Below are 17,697 nucleotides of genomic sequence, written 5' to 3'. Positions count from 1 at the left end.
GCCGCGGGCAGAAGGCGGGCGGCCCCCGGGAGCGGGCGCTGCCCCCCGGCCGCGGCCCCTGGGAGCTGGGGGCGCAGAGCGAGCGCTGGGTCGCCTTCCAGGAGCGGCACCGGGTGAGCTGCGAGGAGGCGGCGCGGCTGCTGCTGGACGCCTAGTGAGTACGGGCCGGGCGGCCCCCGGCCCGCCGCCTGCCCCGCGGCGCCTTCCCCCTCGGCTCGCCTCCCTCTCGGCAGCGTGGGCGCACCCAGGCTTCTGCGGAGAAGGGGGGTGTCTCCCCTCMAACGGGCAAAGTGGGGGTTACGCTGAGGCTTCCTGTCTTTCAGGGTTCTCCCCTGGGAAATGTCCTTGGTGGTGGCACAGAGCGGGATTTGCCGGGCTGTCCTGTGCAATTCCCAGTGGCCAGCACGCCGCCGCTGCGCCGTAATCTGTGATTGTCCGTGGGAGCGAAAATATGAAAGGCAAAGGATTTTCCTCTGCCGTTTGCGTTTAACCTAGCACGCTGATTCTGCTAAGTTGCTATGGAGGAGACCTAGGGGAGAGGGAGAAGCCCAGGCTCAGAGATTCCTTAGGTCACAAAGTTCCTCTACAAAATTTAAAATGCAAGATTAAATGTACTTCARTTATTTTATAGACTCTGCTGTTCCCAGCTTTTAAAATGCAGGAATATTAGCAATGCTGGAGCAGACATAGCAGAATTGTGGGAAAATTCAGTTCCTAGATGCAAGAGTGTTGTTTTGTGATAGTACCACTCATTTCTATGTGCCATTCACTGAAAATGCTATAGCCTGGGTCAGCATTTTGACCTGAACTCTGGCAGCGGGGACCTATGTTTTGTATTGCAGTTGCAATGTACACTACCTGAACTGTAGCTCTTCTTTTCTTCCCATTGTTTTAATTAAATCAGAAATGCAATGCTGAGGACAAAAGAATTCTCTACCACAGTCTGGCCATGGTATTAGAGTGGATACATTTTCTGGTGTATTGCAAGTGCTCATAGCAAAATTGAGTAATGTACTATATAGCCTTACAAGTTTTCTTGGTCAACAAGAAATGTGCAGTCACAAAACCTTTGCCCTTTTTTTTTTGTTCTTTGCAGTGAATACAGAGGTTTGGTCAAACACACAGGAGGCTGCCACTGTGGAGCTGTCCGCTTTGAGGTCTGGGCATCACCAGATCTGCATGTTTTTAACTGCAAGTGAGTGTTTTTCGACTGCCTACTCTAATATACAGATAAAGCTCATATGTCTGTCCAACGCCTTAGAGCTCAGACAACATAATACAATGGCAGAACATCCTCTGACCTGTTTCCATAGACTGTGTCCCTAATCATGTCCACATCTAGTATGGGATCATTGCTGGTGATTTCAGGTGCTGGTTCTCTGTGAAGGACTTCAGATTTCACATCCATGCTCGTGTAGAAAGTGAGAAAGATCGAATGACTACAGGTGCTCAGCATGTACTTAAAGCACATCAATCCTTTTTTTAATTTGATCTTCCCATGTCAATGCTAAATCTCTGACCAAATATGCTTCAAACTGCAACAGTGTTTGATTTTCACAGTCATCCCCTTGCCTGTAACTGTTTGCTTCTATCTCATATATATCTATTTTTATTTGCTTATTTGCAAAGTACTTAATGTTGGCCAAGTTGGCAAGCTTTTAAATGGATTTCTCAGGGCTACAGTTTGTCCTTGGTAAGTCTGCTGAAAGTTGTGTATGTGGAGAAAAAATGGCATATAATGTTTGGTGTAGGTGAATGCCTTATCTGTGTACCTCGGCAGAGTCGGTCTGTTCCATGGGCGCTCTTAACCAAACACACTACAGATACTGTGCATCTGCTCTTGCCACTTACCTCTGTGATGTTAGCCAGGAGCCGTTTTAGCTGTCAGTGGAATTTCTGTTGTGAAGAGGTCCACGGCAGATCTGAATTTTGCACTACAATTTGTCCAACACTTCTAGAAAAGTCGTCTTTCTCTTCTACAGTTGCAGCATTTGTACAAAGAAACAGAACAGACACTTCATCGTCCCAGCTTCGCGTTTCAAGCTGCTGAAGGTAGAGTAAGAGTGCAGTAAGAGCATGGGGAACATGAACAGAAAGGAATTACCTAATCCATGAGATCCAATGTTACCCTGAAAGATGCAAGTGGCACCCAGTCTTAGCCTTGTGCATGGCTGGTTGGGGAGAAACAGTTGAATTTTATGCCATTTGCTGTGGGTGTGTTAATGCCTGTCATTACATCAGCTGAAGTTAAAGCTTTAGCAGTTCTGAGGCTTGACTGTGATGGCCACATGCATGTACACAGCACAGACACTCAGAAAAGGAGCATGACTGCAGAGCTCTGTATCTCTAGTAAAGAAATAGGAAGTGGTATTTTTAATTTTACATTTCTTAGCCCATACAAAGCAATGAATAAATCCATTTATGCAGCAAATCTACACTGCTTTTCATTTCTGCTTAGGGTGCTGAAAATTTGACAACATACACCTTCAACACACATCGTGCTCAGCACACATTCTGCAAAACCTGTGGTGTACAGAGCTTTTAYACTCCCCGCTCTAATCCAGATGGTTACGGTAGGTAGAAAAAGGAAACCTGGCAAATTGTGATAACCAGAACTGACCACCAAGCAAACTGTAGATAAGGACTCCATTGGCTGCTAACATGCCAGAAGTGTGTGTCTTTAGAGTTTGCTCCTGAAGTGCTGAACATCTAGAACTGCAGCCTGAACCCGTGGCTCTTCCATAAGAAAAAAATCTTACCTATGGCTTGTGGCGTTCTGCCCATGACAGGTTTCTCATCTATGCACTTCAACCTTACAGCATTAGCTGGAATAACAGCATTTACCATCCTCTGAGATGCTCAGTCCAGAGTGGTGCAGACATTTCCCAATCTTTAGCTTTAGAAGAAGCTCTCTTTAGAAGAGCAGGTTTCTATCTATTCTCTCTTTCCTCAGGAATAGCTCCCCATTGCCTGGATGATGGCACTGTGCACAGCATCGTCATAGAGGATATCAATGGCAAGGAGTGGGAGAAGGCAGTGAAGGAACATAAGACCATCAGAGGCATGTCAAAACCCTGACATTCCTTCCTAGCAGCTGAACGTGGAGCATTGCCATGGAGCTGTAGAACTGCAGTTTGGGCAGAGGGTTAACAAAATCAGTCTCTTTGTTACTGCCACTATCTGTTTTCTGTTTCTTAAATAAATCTTTGTATGCTGCCTGTCTTGTCCATTTGTGACTTTGTTTTCAAACTACCTCTGTTCCATAAACCACTCCAGGGTTGGTGTTTTGGTACTTTGCTCTTAACTGTGCTAATGTTTAAATCACAGTATGCAGAGCAAAGGTGAAAAAAGAAATCCAGTCTTGGCTTGTATGCTTGCTTGTATGGACATTTCCCAACTGTGTTTCAAGTCTGGCTTATAAAATTGTCCTATACAAGATAATCTTTTGCTTAGGACGTAATAGTCACTTACACTGGTCTTTTTCCATTGGCTTCATTGAAGTTACCATGGATTTAGAGTTAAAGGAGATTTTCAAGAGCTTAGCAGGGTCTAATTCAGCAAAGCATTTACACAGGTGTTTAGCTGTGTGCAAGAAAGGGGCCACTGAAGTTCTGCATCTGCTTAAGTGCTGTTCAGCTTAAGCCTGGACTTTAGTCTTGAAGGCTGAGCAAGCATACTCTTAGACGCYGAGTCAAGGCCAGGGAACAGACTTCAACCCTGTCATACTTTTATTACAATGGGCATGTACTTCTGGTACAACCAGGAACTTCGCTGTGTTTGGCAGGATGGTGTACTCACAGCAAGACACCAGGAGCTGCGAATTTGGGATCTGATCTTGACCATGCAGGAAAGATGTCTCCTGCAGATGTGAGCATACCTTATTAATGAATGCAAGCACTAAGGAAATACTGAATCCTGCTGACTTTGCCTCAGTATGACTCTATGAAAACCAGAATCACTAGTAAAATCTCTGTATCAACTACAAAATTAAACCATTGAAAGCTGGTTTCTCCTCCACTAACCTTTAAAACATGGAGGGAGAGGATCTTTAACTAACTCCTGCACTTGTCTTTTAGATAAAAGGAACAGCTTTGAAATATCTCTTGCAATTTTTATCTCTGCATGTGTGTTCAGTTAAAGACTTAGTTACAGTCTGGCTCTCTTGTGCCTCATTCTTAAATCCTGTTGAGACTCTTGTGAGTTATTCTCAARCCCCATGTTCTGAAGCAAGAAGAAATGCTAGTGTTTCATGAGCAACAGTTGGGGAAGGTCAAGCCTGCAAAATAATGTGGCTGAAAGAAACAGTGGGACCAGCACAGATCGGTGCGATTAGAAAAATTCGCATCATTTCTGCTGTTTTATTCAAAAGATTTGGCTTTTGAAAGTCCTGACTGACTAATGCAGGTCCTGTGGTCCTGGTTTTCTCTGTGGAGAYGGCATGATCTTGGAAAAGTCATTCCTGATATTTGTTTTTTATAAAAAGCACCAAGTAAGAGGCAGGACTTGAGAGGCAGTCTTCACAGCTATTCCTTCCTGGGGAACAATAGTTTGCGCTGTATCTTRTATCATGCAGAATATCATTTAACTCATAATTAAGTTGATGCAAATTTCTTATCCCACTTAAGTTTCTACAGTGAGAAATTACAACAGCTGTTCAAACCTGTTCATCTCTAAAAATACCTAGGCAACAAGACATTCAGGAGGAAGTTCATATCGCCTATTGCTTGCACTCTGGAAGAATGTGCTACACGGAGAATCCTGGTCTCGTGTGCGTAACAGGTGAGTTTTCTCAGTGCTTGGCCTGGCACAGTCTTTTTTCATCTCATTCTTCATCTCACACCTAAAGGTGTGTGAGTGTTGTCTTTTTACAGAAGGCGGAGTGAATTGATCACCATGTAACGTGAGAACAGCATGTAGAGGTGGCGAAACCAGAGGAGCTGACTGCGATGACACCGCATGGCTCTCTAGGAGGAAAAATAGTTAAGAAAGCTTTACAAGAACCTTCCAAACCTAATGTCAAGCACAGCTTCCTAGGGCTCCTGAGAGGTTCACTACCAATTTATAGGACAGCCTGTTTTCAGCAAGCAGGGAAGAAGTAGTCAGTGGTAGAAGGCTGCTTATTTCATGGGACCAGAGGGCAGGGAGATGCCTATATGGCCCCTTACATGGCTGGTGCTGGGCTGCTTAGTGTTCACGTGGGTCCTGCAGATGGGACATTTCCAGCTGCAGATGGGTGCTGTGACACTTTCCTGGTCRTATACCTCCTCCCTGCCATGTGACCTCATGCCTGGATGTTCATGTGCTGGGGAAGCAGAAATCAGATAGGTGTGCATCTGAGAACACTTTGCATGCTGTTTCCGATCATACACTGCCAGYTGAAACTTGACTGAGTCTATATATAGTGCACCAGCTTAAAAAGGTCAAATTCAAGCAACAAAAAGCACAAAGGAACAATAGTGCCTTTATCAGAAYAGTTTCTATACATAACACTTTCTTTCAATAGTCTCAAAAGCAGGGAAGTTCTGTGCATATCATCTGTGGATTAGCAGGACTGTTTGCTGGGCAAATATTTACATGCTATGGAAGGGGATCTAATCAGATTTTGATAAAGGGAACTGTGGACTAAATGTGTGAGATGTCACACAGTAAAATAATGAAAAAATGCACAGTAGAGAAAGGAACTTCTTAAGAGCTTTGGATTATGAGTTCACAAACTGTCTCCATCTTTAGTTGGAGCTATGGTCCAATGACACTGTTCCTAATGTGTAGTCCTATCGGTCTGAGATAGGCCAGTCTCACATTCCGAATATTGTATGCTGGATCCAGTCTCCTCTGAAATRTATCTTACATCCTGGACACGTAAAACTCTTGTCAGTGCACTCTTGACTACCTAAAATCTCTACTTCACAAATCATAGAATCAGTAAGGTTGGAAGGGACCTCTGGAGATCATSTAGTCCAACCTCCCTGCTCAGCAGGGTCACCCAGAGCACGTTAGACAGGGTTGCATCCAGGTGGGCCTTGAATATCTACTCAGCCCTGCTATGCTGTCCACACACAGTACATGGAACAACCTGTCCACGGATGTTTCATAAATTACTGAAGATTGCCCATACATGACATTTATAATCCATGTGTACAATTATTTGTAATGTTCTCTGTGAATGTGACACTTCTGACTAAAGCCTTCACAAYGATGATGAGCCATTCAAACAGGTTTGGCAGGTGCCACACATCTTACCCTGGCTTGTTCAGCCTCCTCCTCTGTGAGTATGAAGAGTGCATCTCTGGACAGCAAGCAGGAAATGGGCACATCCAGGATGGAGATGTACTTCCGGAAGAGATTTACTGATTCAAGTGTGAGCACACGGCATCCTAGATGAGGAAGAGGATGAAGATTTCAAAACAATTATGTTCTTGTAAGGTGTCCGTCTCTGGGCTCAGAGGGTCTTCGCAGGCCTGCCTGTATGGCTGACCATGACAGGGAAGCAGCTTCTAGTTATGCTTCCCCCAGGATCTTTTTGTGCTCCAGGCATGGCTATGATCATTTGTACTGGTTCRTGCTCTGCCTGTGGTCTGTGGAAGACAACGCTAGTTCCAAATAACAGAGGTTTCTTTGGCTTATAATTTAAATSATTCATACATATTCAATAGGCACAAAGGGAAAAGCACAGGAGGGCTCTCTGAATGCTGGCACTGTATCATATAATGGAAATTTAAAATAGCAGTCCCTGGTTCATCTACAAAAATGAGATTTCCCTTTTCTACTTCAATGTGTGGCTAAAAAAATATTTACAAGATTCAGGAATGGCTATATCAAATATTAACTTATCCAGGTAGTTACACTTCAATAACAGAGTTCCAGAATTCATTTCTTAGATGCTTGCAATAAAACAGATGAAGGGAATATGTATAAAGATTCTGCTGATATGTATTTGTTTTCTGTTTTAAAGAGCCCCTTGAACTCAAAAGTTATTTTTTTTTAACCATAGCTAAATTGTCCTCACTAATGAGATCAGAGCTCCTGATGGTCCCATTAAGAGCACGTAGTTCTGAAGGCAGCTGCTTTGGGATTTATTAGCACTTGGAAGCTAATAATTATGATTGTGATTATGTTGCACACTTCAGGAATTGYATTAAAGTTCGATAGAAGAGGCCACAGTCACAGAGATGGTCAGATTTGCCATTAGATTTTCTTCAGTGTGCCCTTGAACAGTGAAATGCTGAATTGTTACAAAGGCTGCCACTGGACCATTTTAGTGTATGGCTCCAGWGCTCACATGTCTAATTCTGCTTAAGCTGTTAAGTCTTGACCACAAGTGAATTCGTGGCACTCAAATAACCCTTGGCTCTAAAATACAGGCAGGACTTGTGTCCTCCTGAGGGAAAAGATTCTCCAGAATAGGTGAAGAAGCAAAAAAATCTCTTCCTAAAAGAGTAACTATGCAAGAAGTGTTTGTGTGACAGACGCTGAGGTCTATGCCAATCTGCCATTGCTCAAAAATCTCATCGCACCAGGATGCAAAGAGTCAACTTGCTGCTAATGTCTCTACCTTGGACGTTAGTTAGACAGGTTTATAAAGATTCTTCAACCTAGTCTCTACCTGGAGATAGAAAAGTAAAACTTGTTGCTTCTATGGTGAATGAATTTCCTGGAAATGCAAAGGAAGAAGCCTCCAAAGATCTCCCAGGTAGAGCACAGTAGTCAAAGATCACCATTCTTTCCCCAGCCAGGGGCCTGTGACACAATTAACCCAAGAACATAGGAGAATCCTCCATGAGTCCCCTCATGAATGATYTGTGTTCCCTGCCTCTTCCTAGTATCACTAACTTATCTCCTTCCAAAGACTAGTCTTGTTTTTTTTTTTCCAGCCACAACCAGCTATGGCAAGACATGGCAGCCCTGAGTGACTCCCTTCAGCACATCTAAAAATCYTTCAGTTCCTTTCTTTCCTACCTCTCCACTAAAAGAAGGATGCAAGATATGTCTCAATTTTCAATATCCTTTTCCATTCGCAAAAAGAAACTCTTTCTCCCAGTATCACAGATGGCTCCAGGACCATGACTTTCCTTCTAGTCATCTTTCTGGATTGATCCTGGGTCATCACTCCTGAGCAGGCTGGACAGAGCAGAACAGGCATTGGCAGGAGTTATGCTCCGTTGTGGGCAGCAATGTGCAGGGTTAGAGGTGTCAGTGACCATCACAAGGCACTTCMATCCAGACAAACACTGATATTAGTTTGTGCTTGGTAAGAGGAAAAGCCCTCCCGAGATTCATGAGCCCTGCCAGGAGCTGCCAGGAGATGGCGACGTGCCCCAGCTGTGCAGGGTGAGGGAACCACAGCCTGGTTCCCTGCAGGCAGCGCTCGACCATGCTGCCCAGGTTAGGACCACTTTTGGCATCTCTACCTTGAAGGTCCTCCTGTCTTTTAACTGTATCAGTGCTGTGCCATGTCCCTACTTCTTTCCTACTGCAGCATCAGCTGGCCACCCTTTTGCAAGGTCGTTGTGCCTTCCCTGCAGAGCAGCAGCTGGGTGATGCCATCTGGCAGGACTGATGGCAGTACCAAGCTCCCTGTGGCAAGGACCTCAGATGTGCCAGAGCTCAGGCAGCTGTACGCTCAGCACAGGCCGTGCAGCTTGCTGACTGCAAGGCTCAGCCCCCACCTCACTTGTGCCCCGCCTGACAGCCACAGAGCTGGCACTGTTTAGCTGCTACAAGTTTGCACCTTGCTATTGCAAAGGATGCTCTACAGTAACAAGTGGGCTGCCATGGCACCAGCAATGCCCTGACAGTTCTTCTACTCCCACTAAAGCTGCTTGTTGTTTCCAAGAAATGAACTTGGAAAAAGTTGCTCTTTTTATCTCCAGGATATGCCAGCCCTCTCCATCACACCAGCAAAGTCTGCAGACTGCATGCACACACACTACTGCATGTAGATCCAGGAAAAGCCTGAACCCCTGGYGTGCCATGAGCAGTGCTACAGAGAGGGCTCTTCTCCCCTTCACTGCAGAGATCCTCTAGGCAGCTCAGTAGACTCAATCTGCTTGCTGGGTAGTTTCAGAGAAAGGAGTTTGTATGGTGCTGCACTGGGACATAGCAGAGAAAAGCCATGGATGAGGATGCCCTTGCTCTGCTACTCAGCATTTCTGTCTGCCACCTGTTTGCACTTCAGCCCTCCCAGGAGAGGAGGGGGCTAGGGCAAACAGACTGCAATGGGTCCTTCCTTTCCTGGCTGGCTCATAATGCCCTGGCAATGCCATGTGGATTCCTAGTTGCAAGGCTGGGAAGTAAGGCCTGGTGTTGGGTTACTTACCACCCAGCTTTGAAGCCTGGGCTGCTCTGTTAGCAAAACGCACTCTCTCTTCCCTCATTTTTTTTAAATAAATATCAATTCATGCAGCAACTACTCCTCTTTTTCCCCCAAAGCCCAGCAACAGGGGCCCAAAATGACAGCAAGTGGATCCAGTATTGATCAGCCTAAGCTTCTGGGCCCCTATCTGTCAGGTCAGGCTGGGCAGTGGATGTTCAACCCTCACCAAATGAAGGGCACTCTAAGAGTCTTCTGTGTTAGTGATCTGACAGGATTTCCACACACTGACAGCAAAAGCTACCCTGCACGGGAACACGAGATGAAATGAAGCAGAGAAGGAATGTACAATCCAGTGAGAGATGGAAAAGAGTTCAGAAAAAGGAGCTGCTCCCTGCCAACCAGGGTAAGAGAAGTGCTGTCATTGATGAGTCTACTCCTGTGACACCAGCAGGTGAAGATTTTCAGAGCCTGTTGTGACTGTGACCTGGGTAGGATGGGATTAACAGTGTAATACAATCTCTCTAGGTTGGCAGAAAGGGCAAGATCAATATAGCTAGTGGATTAGGCCTAGAATAGAAGTGCATGAAGCCTGCAGCCTATTCGGCTTGGCTTTCTACTTCTAAAACACTTATGCAGCAAGCGTGCCTMGAATGAGGAGATTATTAGCAGATCTACGCGTGCTAAAGGCTCCTGACAGACGTTAGCACACCGATTCTTCTGGAAGAGAGCTGGTTATAGCTGGATGGGGTAGAGGCATATCCAGCTTCTTGAAGCAAGCCTACATGCTTGTGCCTCGTCTGGAGAACTTGATTACAGATTATAAAAAACCTGTTGTGTTTATGCTGGCTAAAGGCATTAGATAGCAAAGCAGGATATTTAGTGTGCTCATTTACATATCACTGAGGCCGTGCAAGGCTTAGCTGGCTTTTGCATTTGCAGAGTGATTTTCTCTGGATTTCCCTATCATGTGGGCYTACACAGGTTCAGCTGCAAATAGTTCCCTCTTACCAACAGGAGAGCAGGACATTTCCGCGGCCTGAACATGCCTTTCAGCTCTCTCCAGACAGCATCAATCCCAGCATCATTCTTGTTTCATTAAGCCCCTCTGATGCACAGCCCTGCACGCCTGCCAGATCAAATTATAAATACCGGGAATTTCAATGAGACTGGAACTATATTTGGAAAGGCTTAGTGTAAGCAGCAGCATGGGAGCTCCCCGTTCCTCTGGCATTTGTAGGTCATGTCAGATGTGATGTAATCAGAACAGCAAAGCTTTCACATAGCTTCAGGAATCTCTTGATGTTGCTACAGAAATGGAAATGTTGCCTATACATTGCTCTGTTTCAAACCTGAACCAATTTGAGGCACAGTCCATTTGGCTTACCCAGGATCACAGTGTATCTAACAAACCAGCGTGAACAGCACATGAGGTGTTTCAGTCTAGATAAGGACTGACATCTAGCAGAGACATCCACCACTGCTTTTCCTCACTCTTTTTCTGTACTGCACGCAGCATACACACAGCTGTTTGCTGCCTGCCAAAGCTGCACAAAGAGAAGGCCCTGGGAGAGAGACTRGCACTAATACTCCTGTTTCACAGGGTGGCGAATTAAAGAGAGTACAGTCAAAAGCAAGCCAAAGGGTATTCTGCCATCTTGTCTCATGTTTTCTCCACCAGATTTTGGTCTGCAACCTGCTACCATCAGGGGATTAACACTGACTTGCTGTGACACATCCAAATCCCACAATGATTTGGGAATTAGTGTTGCAGAAACAAAGTCTGGATAACTGCTGAGGGTGCAGGAGGGTGACCGGGTGTTGAGCCATCTTTCTATGCTCTGGCCAAAGCACAGAAAGAGCATAGCAGCTTGCAGCTGTATGCTTAAACTAGTTCCACAAATTCCTCCCTGAGCCATGCGCTGTTTTCTAGAGAAAAGAGCTGCAGATCTGCTCTGGGACCGAGGARGATGGAGAAAGGACAGCAGCTACAAGAGGTGGTCAGGAGCATCCTGCTTCTGCACTTTGCTTTCTTCTGTCCCCTCCTTGGCCAGAGGATTTTCTCAGAGACGCCTTGTAGTTTAGAGGTAAAAGAGCCCAATAGTCCATTGTGCCAGTGCAGACTTCAGATACCTTTCCCATACTGACTACATTTTGGTGGAAGCTGAGCTTGGATAAAGCAGTAGGGAGAGTATTTGAACATAAACATAATCTTTTTTGACAGAGCTGGTAACTGCTTTCTGAGGCCTGTGTCACCATAAAACCAAGGCTTAATACTTTATTTTTTACTTATGTATGTACTTATGTACTATTATTACTTATGAAGTAAGATGTGACAAAAAAAATTAAAACTGAGGTTAAAGACTTGAACTTATGTTCAAACAGCAAGAGGCCAACAGCAGAGTCTGAGTCACATCACTGAGACAGAACATCCCCAAAGAACAGGAAAGGCACCAGCTCCCCTGACTGACCAGGAAAGCAACTATATGGGAGCCTGAGCTGGGGAAAAACTGCAGGGAGATAAAAGARCAACAAAGAGTTCAGCTGTGGGTCTCATTTGCATTGCAAATAGAGGTAAATTAGGCAGATGCAACTCTGGACAGAACATCAATGTAAACATTGCCTAATGCCTGCAGAGTCATGGATAGTTTGTGGGAATTTTTGACATACCTTCAGGTAACTTCCGCTCTGAATGCAGGTAGCTGTGAAYGAGAAGAGACATGGGGGTAAGTATTCAATGAAGTTACTGAAATGCTGATTTTACATATATAAACTCTGTGCACTGTATTGACCCTTTTAATATACACACATGCATTWACAGTGGCTGATCTTAAAAACAAGGTTCAGGAGCAGACATTGGATGCACACAGTAGGCAGTGGTAAGCCTCACTCCCCACATGATTCTACCATTACTTTCCTCACTGTGGCTGCTGGGACACAGCACAAATTACCTCCATTAAGTCCATCTGGCTCTCAAACTCCTTGTGTTGAAGTAAGGGAGCCTGAATGAGGCTACCAAAGGGCACTCAACCCTGAGAGTATTTGCTCTTTAAAGTCCTGGGTTTGCTAACCAGGGACACCTGCTGAGCAACACTTCCTGCCTGTGGACCAGTTTCCTTCTTTCTACCCACACTGGCACATCATAGGAGCTGCTCTGACGTTTTGCTCACTAAGAGTTTGATCTTTCTATGACTTTATCCTAGAAAGTGCAGCAAAAATATGCATCTTGGAAACAGATGAGGGGACCAGTGCAGGCAACTTAAGCAATGATGGTACTTCCATCAGGAAGTGTGAGCAAATGATCCTGACCTGGTGAAGGCATGTGAAGCTGTTAGCTTCAATTTCTTTTAAACTCTCTTTTTTTGCTTTTCCTTCTCCAGCCTGTGGTTCATGGTTTCAGAGCACTTAAGCTCACATCACCATTTACATCTTCTCCAAATTTGGCCCATCACAGGGATGGGAGAGAAGCGTGTCTCCAGCAGATGGCACTCAGAGCTGTCCCACACCCAGGCTTGCTCTTTCACGAGGAAAAAAAAATCCAAATAATGGAACATTTGCCAAAAGGAGAAAGGAAATAATAATAAATAATAAAAAAAAAAGTTTTCAATCCTGTGTTATTTAACACTRTGTAATATTTAAAGAGATTGTTATCATCTTATTATAGTGGTGTATTTAATGAAGGACAATGTGACAGTTCATGTGTAAATCAACCAGGATAAAACATACATTGTATGTGAATTGTTATGTTTCTCCAGTCACTTTCAGGCTAGGATTATCTCTGACTATTGGTTAAGTTCAAGGAAAAGGATTAGCTACACAGGCGTAGACAAAATAGGAAGCACGGAGTAAATGAATACCCAAAGCAATTCAAAGCAAAAGTCAAGCCAGAAATGCAGGTCATGACAGAACTCAAACAGCAATCAGAAGACATATGCCTCAAACAGATTCTCCTGCCAATGGTCTCCTCTTCTCCAGAGCCAAAGATCTGCAAGCAATACCACTTCCAACTAAGAAACGGCCTGTAGTATTGACTTGGCCACCTTCTACCTCACAGCTCAAGTCCTGCTATTCAGACTCAGTTTTTTCATGTCACCTTGTAAACATTACTAGCGTTATTTTTTTGAGGAGGAGGAGGGGGAAAAAAAGATTTAAATATCTCCATTATTGTCTGCTGTACTCTCCTGCCAGAGGCTTCTTCCACCTCAGCTAGAATTTGGCCCCATGAGGAGGTGATTCAGCACTAGTTTAAGCTAGAGGGATGGGAACTTCCTGAAACAAGCTTCGAGAGATAAAGCAATGAATGGTTGTGAAATTTAGCTAACTATCCAAGGCACTAGTCTCTTTTCTGGGCATGCTGTTCTGCCGCAGAGGGGACTTTCAGAAAGGTCCTCAATGTTGCTGCCAGGCAGCCTTGACACTTTGGTCTGGACGAATGGGCACATAGAAACCCTGATTCTCTCCCCATCATTTTTGTCTTGAGCTAAATGCTTCAGGGCTCAGCAAGGTTCACTGCAGAGCTACAGGAATGGCCTCCACCCTGCTGCAGGGCTGCAGAGGAACTTGCAGCTTTGTGCATTTGTATTTCTCAGGCTAGAGATGGTAATGAACTGTACTTGCCGAGAGAGGAAAAAAAAGAAAAACAAAGCTCTACCTCCYGCACACATTCAAAAAACTAGCCAATCCTCTCCCAAATCAATCTTCTCATTCCCATCTCCACCCTGCTGGAGCTGTCTCCACGGGACACCTCCAAGTAGGGGAGAGGTTGCACTCTCTGCTGTTGCCATTTTGGGAATGTTGTTTTAGAGATTGGACTTGCTGTGGTTTGGGTGAAATGAGAGAGTCTGGCATGAAATCCTGACCAGTCAAACACAAACATGCTCTTTTTCAGRAGTGCTTTCCACGGGTTTTCTTCTGGAGAGACTTTTTATAACCTTTTTTCTTTTATTTTATCTGAGGGGACTTGTTCCCACTCATCCACCCACCCGAGCCCAGGTGATTACAGGGCACCCCTTACTGCACCCCCTTTAGTATGCCCAGTGGCAGGCTTCAGATCCACATTCGAAAGAGAGTGAGACCCTCAGCAAGAAAGAACTCCAAAAGGCTGAGAGTCCTCCAAAGGCACTCACTATCTGTCCACGGCAAGGACTCAGCACCAGCTCCTCCCTCAAGGACTCTGAAAGCTGTTGCAGTCTGTTGCTATCAGCTGCATCTGCCCAGCAGAACAAACTGAAATGCCCCAACAACCCCAATCTTGGAAATTGATCCTGATTTCCCTGTCTTTATTCAGGCAACCTCAAGGAAAGCTGTCCACAAAGTGAGTAGGCTGGCTCCTGAAAGGCGCTGATAACTGGCATCTACCCTTGATGGCAAGATGGTGCTGAGACCTCAGTTTTGGGAAACACAGACCTCCTCTAGGGATGAACCAGGACTGACGCCCTGGTGGGCGGATTACAGTTTTGGTGATGTTTTGTTCTGTGAAAAATTGTTCAGTGAAATCAATGACTTCACTCTCCAAACAGTTGCCTGTGCCAAAGGCAAAACCCTTCACTGAACTGACTGTGCTGGCTGCTGCAGAGCCCTGGGGAAACGCAATTGTCAAGAACATGGCAGAGAATGGAAGTCTTAAAGATGCACTGGGGCTCCATTTAGGATCCTAACTTCTAATCTGCCCAATTAATCTGATGAAACAGATGTGGAAGAGGAAGAACAGCCAGTCTCCCAGGAATTACAGAGACATTAGAGTGAGATACTTGCCAGATGTTGAATGTTTCCTATCTGGAACGCCTCTTCCCTCCCTAACCGGACTTTCTGGCTGCATTTCCACGCACCCTAAACTACACAATGTAGCAACATGCAGTTTAAAACACTACTCAGGCACACTGTTCTCACACATACTGCAGTGGCAAAAGAGAGTTCTGCCAGTCAGAAACAAAGCTGGTGATTTGGAGATCTTCTAGCTGACAGAGCTGCTCTGTGCTTTTGTCCCCGCATTGTCTGGGAGAGAAATGTGCAGTTTCACTGCTCCAGTCAAACTGCTAGCAGTCCAGGGAGGCTGGGAAGGACATTCCCTGATACTGTCCCTTTGAAAAAACCCTTCTTAGGAGGGAATCCTTGCTAAGTACCAACTGTTCTGGTGCCCTGTGCCCAACTTTATCTTAATGGCTCTCAACAGTATCATGGAAGTGCACTGGGATGAATGAGCTTGGTCAAATTAAGGAAGGAGGGAGCAGGGGCTGAAGGTATTAGGTAAAATCACCGAAGAGATGCCCGATAAGATACCAACACGATGTATGCCAGGCATGGGGCAGAGTTCTCCGAGAGGAAGGGTCAAGGTCTCAGAGGATGAAATTTTGCCTTGACCATGTAGAGACAGTTTGAGTGCARTCACAGATACCACTCAAAAGTTCCCTCATCACTTTGGACATTACAGCCCACTAAAACAAAATGMCGGAACTGAGCTGGACTATAAAAGGACAGACGGAAACTGAAGGTACTGGAAGCTGTTTCTTCATCAAAGGTCGTCTTTTTTTGCAGAACCTAGAAGTCTAGCAGGGGCTAAACAGTCCCAAACAGACATATTAATGCCACAGGAAATTCTTTTCTAAGGGGAGCAAATAATAATCAGTTTGGGAAAAGGATTTTCTGGAAAAAGGCATGGGAAAGAAAAGACTATACTCTGCTTCCAGAGTGTAAATGAGATGCCACTCATTTGAAATGCACGGGCTACAGCTGCTTAAATTTAGGAAGAGATCGGAGTCCCATTCCAGCCCCCTGCCTTTTAAGAAGGCAGCCATTAAAATGGTGTATCAGGGCACCATTTGCTATCATCAAACAAATCACCCAAGAAACAGCTCGTTTCCTGTTCTCCACATCATTTAAGAGCTGGCCTAGAAAATTCAATAAAAGGAAAACTGCACATTTGTAGGGATGTCATGTAGTTGATGGCTTTTGAGGAGAACCATACCTACCGAGCCTGTAGATTTAGCTGGACAACACACTGTTGAATGTTTTGATTGGAAATGCTCTTTCCCCCTCGCACATGACCCAACTACTACTTAAAACACACCATGCTATGTCCCGTGGCACTCATAAATGGAGCATTTAATAGTCAGGCCATGACACAAGGCATCAGTGGCACTCAAGCTGTACCACAGTCGACTCAGGAGTGATAAAACCCTAAAGTTCCCAAATATCACCTCTGCACAGTCTCATTTACAATCCACCACCAAGCTGACGGCCATTCWGCAACATCCTGTGGGACTGAGAGGAGTTTTTCCAAATGGAACTGACAGGAATAGGCTCCGCTAATGATTCTTTGATGTAGCTTTTTATATGGCATCATTGATACAAGTTTTATGGATGCAGTTGCTATAACAACATAATGCACAGTGGTTAAATATAGCAGCTCCTATTTTCCACTCAGTTTGCTCTGCCCTAAGCAGACAGGGACTATTCTTTCCAGTTCTAGCTGGGATGAAATGGATTTGATCGCTCACTGGAGAAAAAGGTGATGCTGTCCTTCCTCCCTCTCACACAGACCATTACTCTCCACTTTAAGCGAACAAGRGCCTCCCATTTGCTACTCTACCGGACAAGAGGGTTGGTATTAAATGGAAATGCACAATGACTCATGCAAAACTGCATCACCTTGATAGTACACGTGAGATCAGTGCAAATCCTGTCATTTCCAAGTGCAGGAAAGAGCTGTTCTCAAATATTCCTGTCACGTAGTATTTACCATGCTTATTACTGTAGTGTCTAATGACTGGCCAAATGCTGAGAAGGGAGTAAAGTGACCTTGACATCACTYGAGACCTGCCCTTCCTTGTGGATGTGTTTATCGGATCCAGGCTCTCTTGGCTGGAGGGAAAGCTCCTGCTTTGGAGGATAAGAGAGAACTGCTTTTCCAAATCAAGGTGATGAGGATAGAACAGAGCCACAGAGGATCAATTCCATTTTTCTGTTCTTTGCTATAGTGGGGCTGTCTTTTTTTTTCTTTTTTTTTTCTGTTTTTTTTCTTTTTTTTTCAGTCTGGGAACCAGAAATGAAATACTCCCAGGGGAGACTGAAATCAAATACCAATTTGTGTTCCTCTCTCATCCTGTTTTTTCTTATTTTTTCCTTGCAGAAGAAAAAAATCGACTCTCAAATCATGACATTTCACAGTTCCTCCCTGATCTGAAGCGAAGACACATAGCAGCGCATCAGGAGGGGGAGAGGTTGCTGCAAGGGGAAGGGCATACTTCTTTGGAGTAGTCCCTGCTCCTTTGAACGTGACCTCTGATCCACAGCCCAAAAGATATTTATGTCCTTAGCAGATAACGTTGAGCATCTGCTCAGCTACATCCTTTTCCTGAACTACTTTGCTCCTTGTTGCTGTTCAGATA

General features: G+C 44.9%; 2 protein-coding genes across 2 annotated transcripts in view; one reads left to right on the top strand and one right to left on the bottom strand.

Annotated features, from left to right (window-relative positions):
- Window positions 1-5: 5 nt before the first annotated feature.
- On the top strand, window positions 6-3,218 carry CENPV (centromere protein V; the record flags this gene model as incomplete). The annotated part of the gene is made up of 5 exons (XM_085301241.1): window positions 6-154; window positions 1,097-1,195; window positions 1,983-2,052; window positions 2,459-2,573; window positions 2,954-3,218. Coding segments are annotated over 5 exons (558 nt in total), but the record flags the coding sequence as incomplete, so codon positions are not given.
- PIGL (phosphatidylinositol glycan anchor biosynthesis class L) overlaps window positions 2,346-17,697 on the bottom strand; it is a 64,786-nt gene continuing 49,434 nt past the window's right edge. Inside the window, exons 5-7 of the mRNA XM_085301283.1 lie at window positions 11,981-12,012; window positions 6,241-6,374; window positions 2,346-4,964 (exon numbers count right to left, since the gene is read on the bottom strand). Coding sequence (XP_085157409.1) covers window positions 4,866-4,964; window positions 6,241-6,374; window positions 11,981-12,012 — 265 coding nt within the window. The 3' untranslated portion in view covers window positions 2,346-4,865. The remainder of the gene's footprint in view (window positions 4,965-6,240; window positions 6,375-11,980; window positions 12,013-17,697) is intronic.

Source organism: Rhea americana, unplaced genomic scaffold (assembly GCF_003343005.1).
Source record: "Rhea americana isolate MKP2758 unplaced genomic scaffold, rheAme1 scaffold_175, whole genome shotgun sequence".
NCBI classification, from domain to species: Eukaryota; Metazoa; Chordata; class Aves; order Rheiformes; family Rheidae; genus Rhea; species Rhea americana.
Note: the sequence above shows the minus strand (reverse complement) of the source record. Positions and strands in the feature narration are given on the sequence as shown.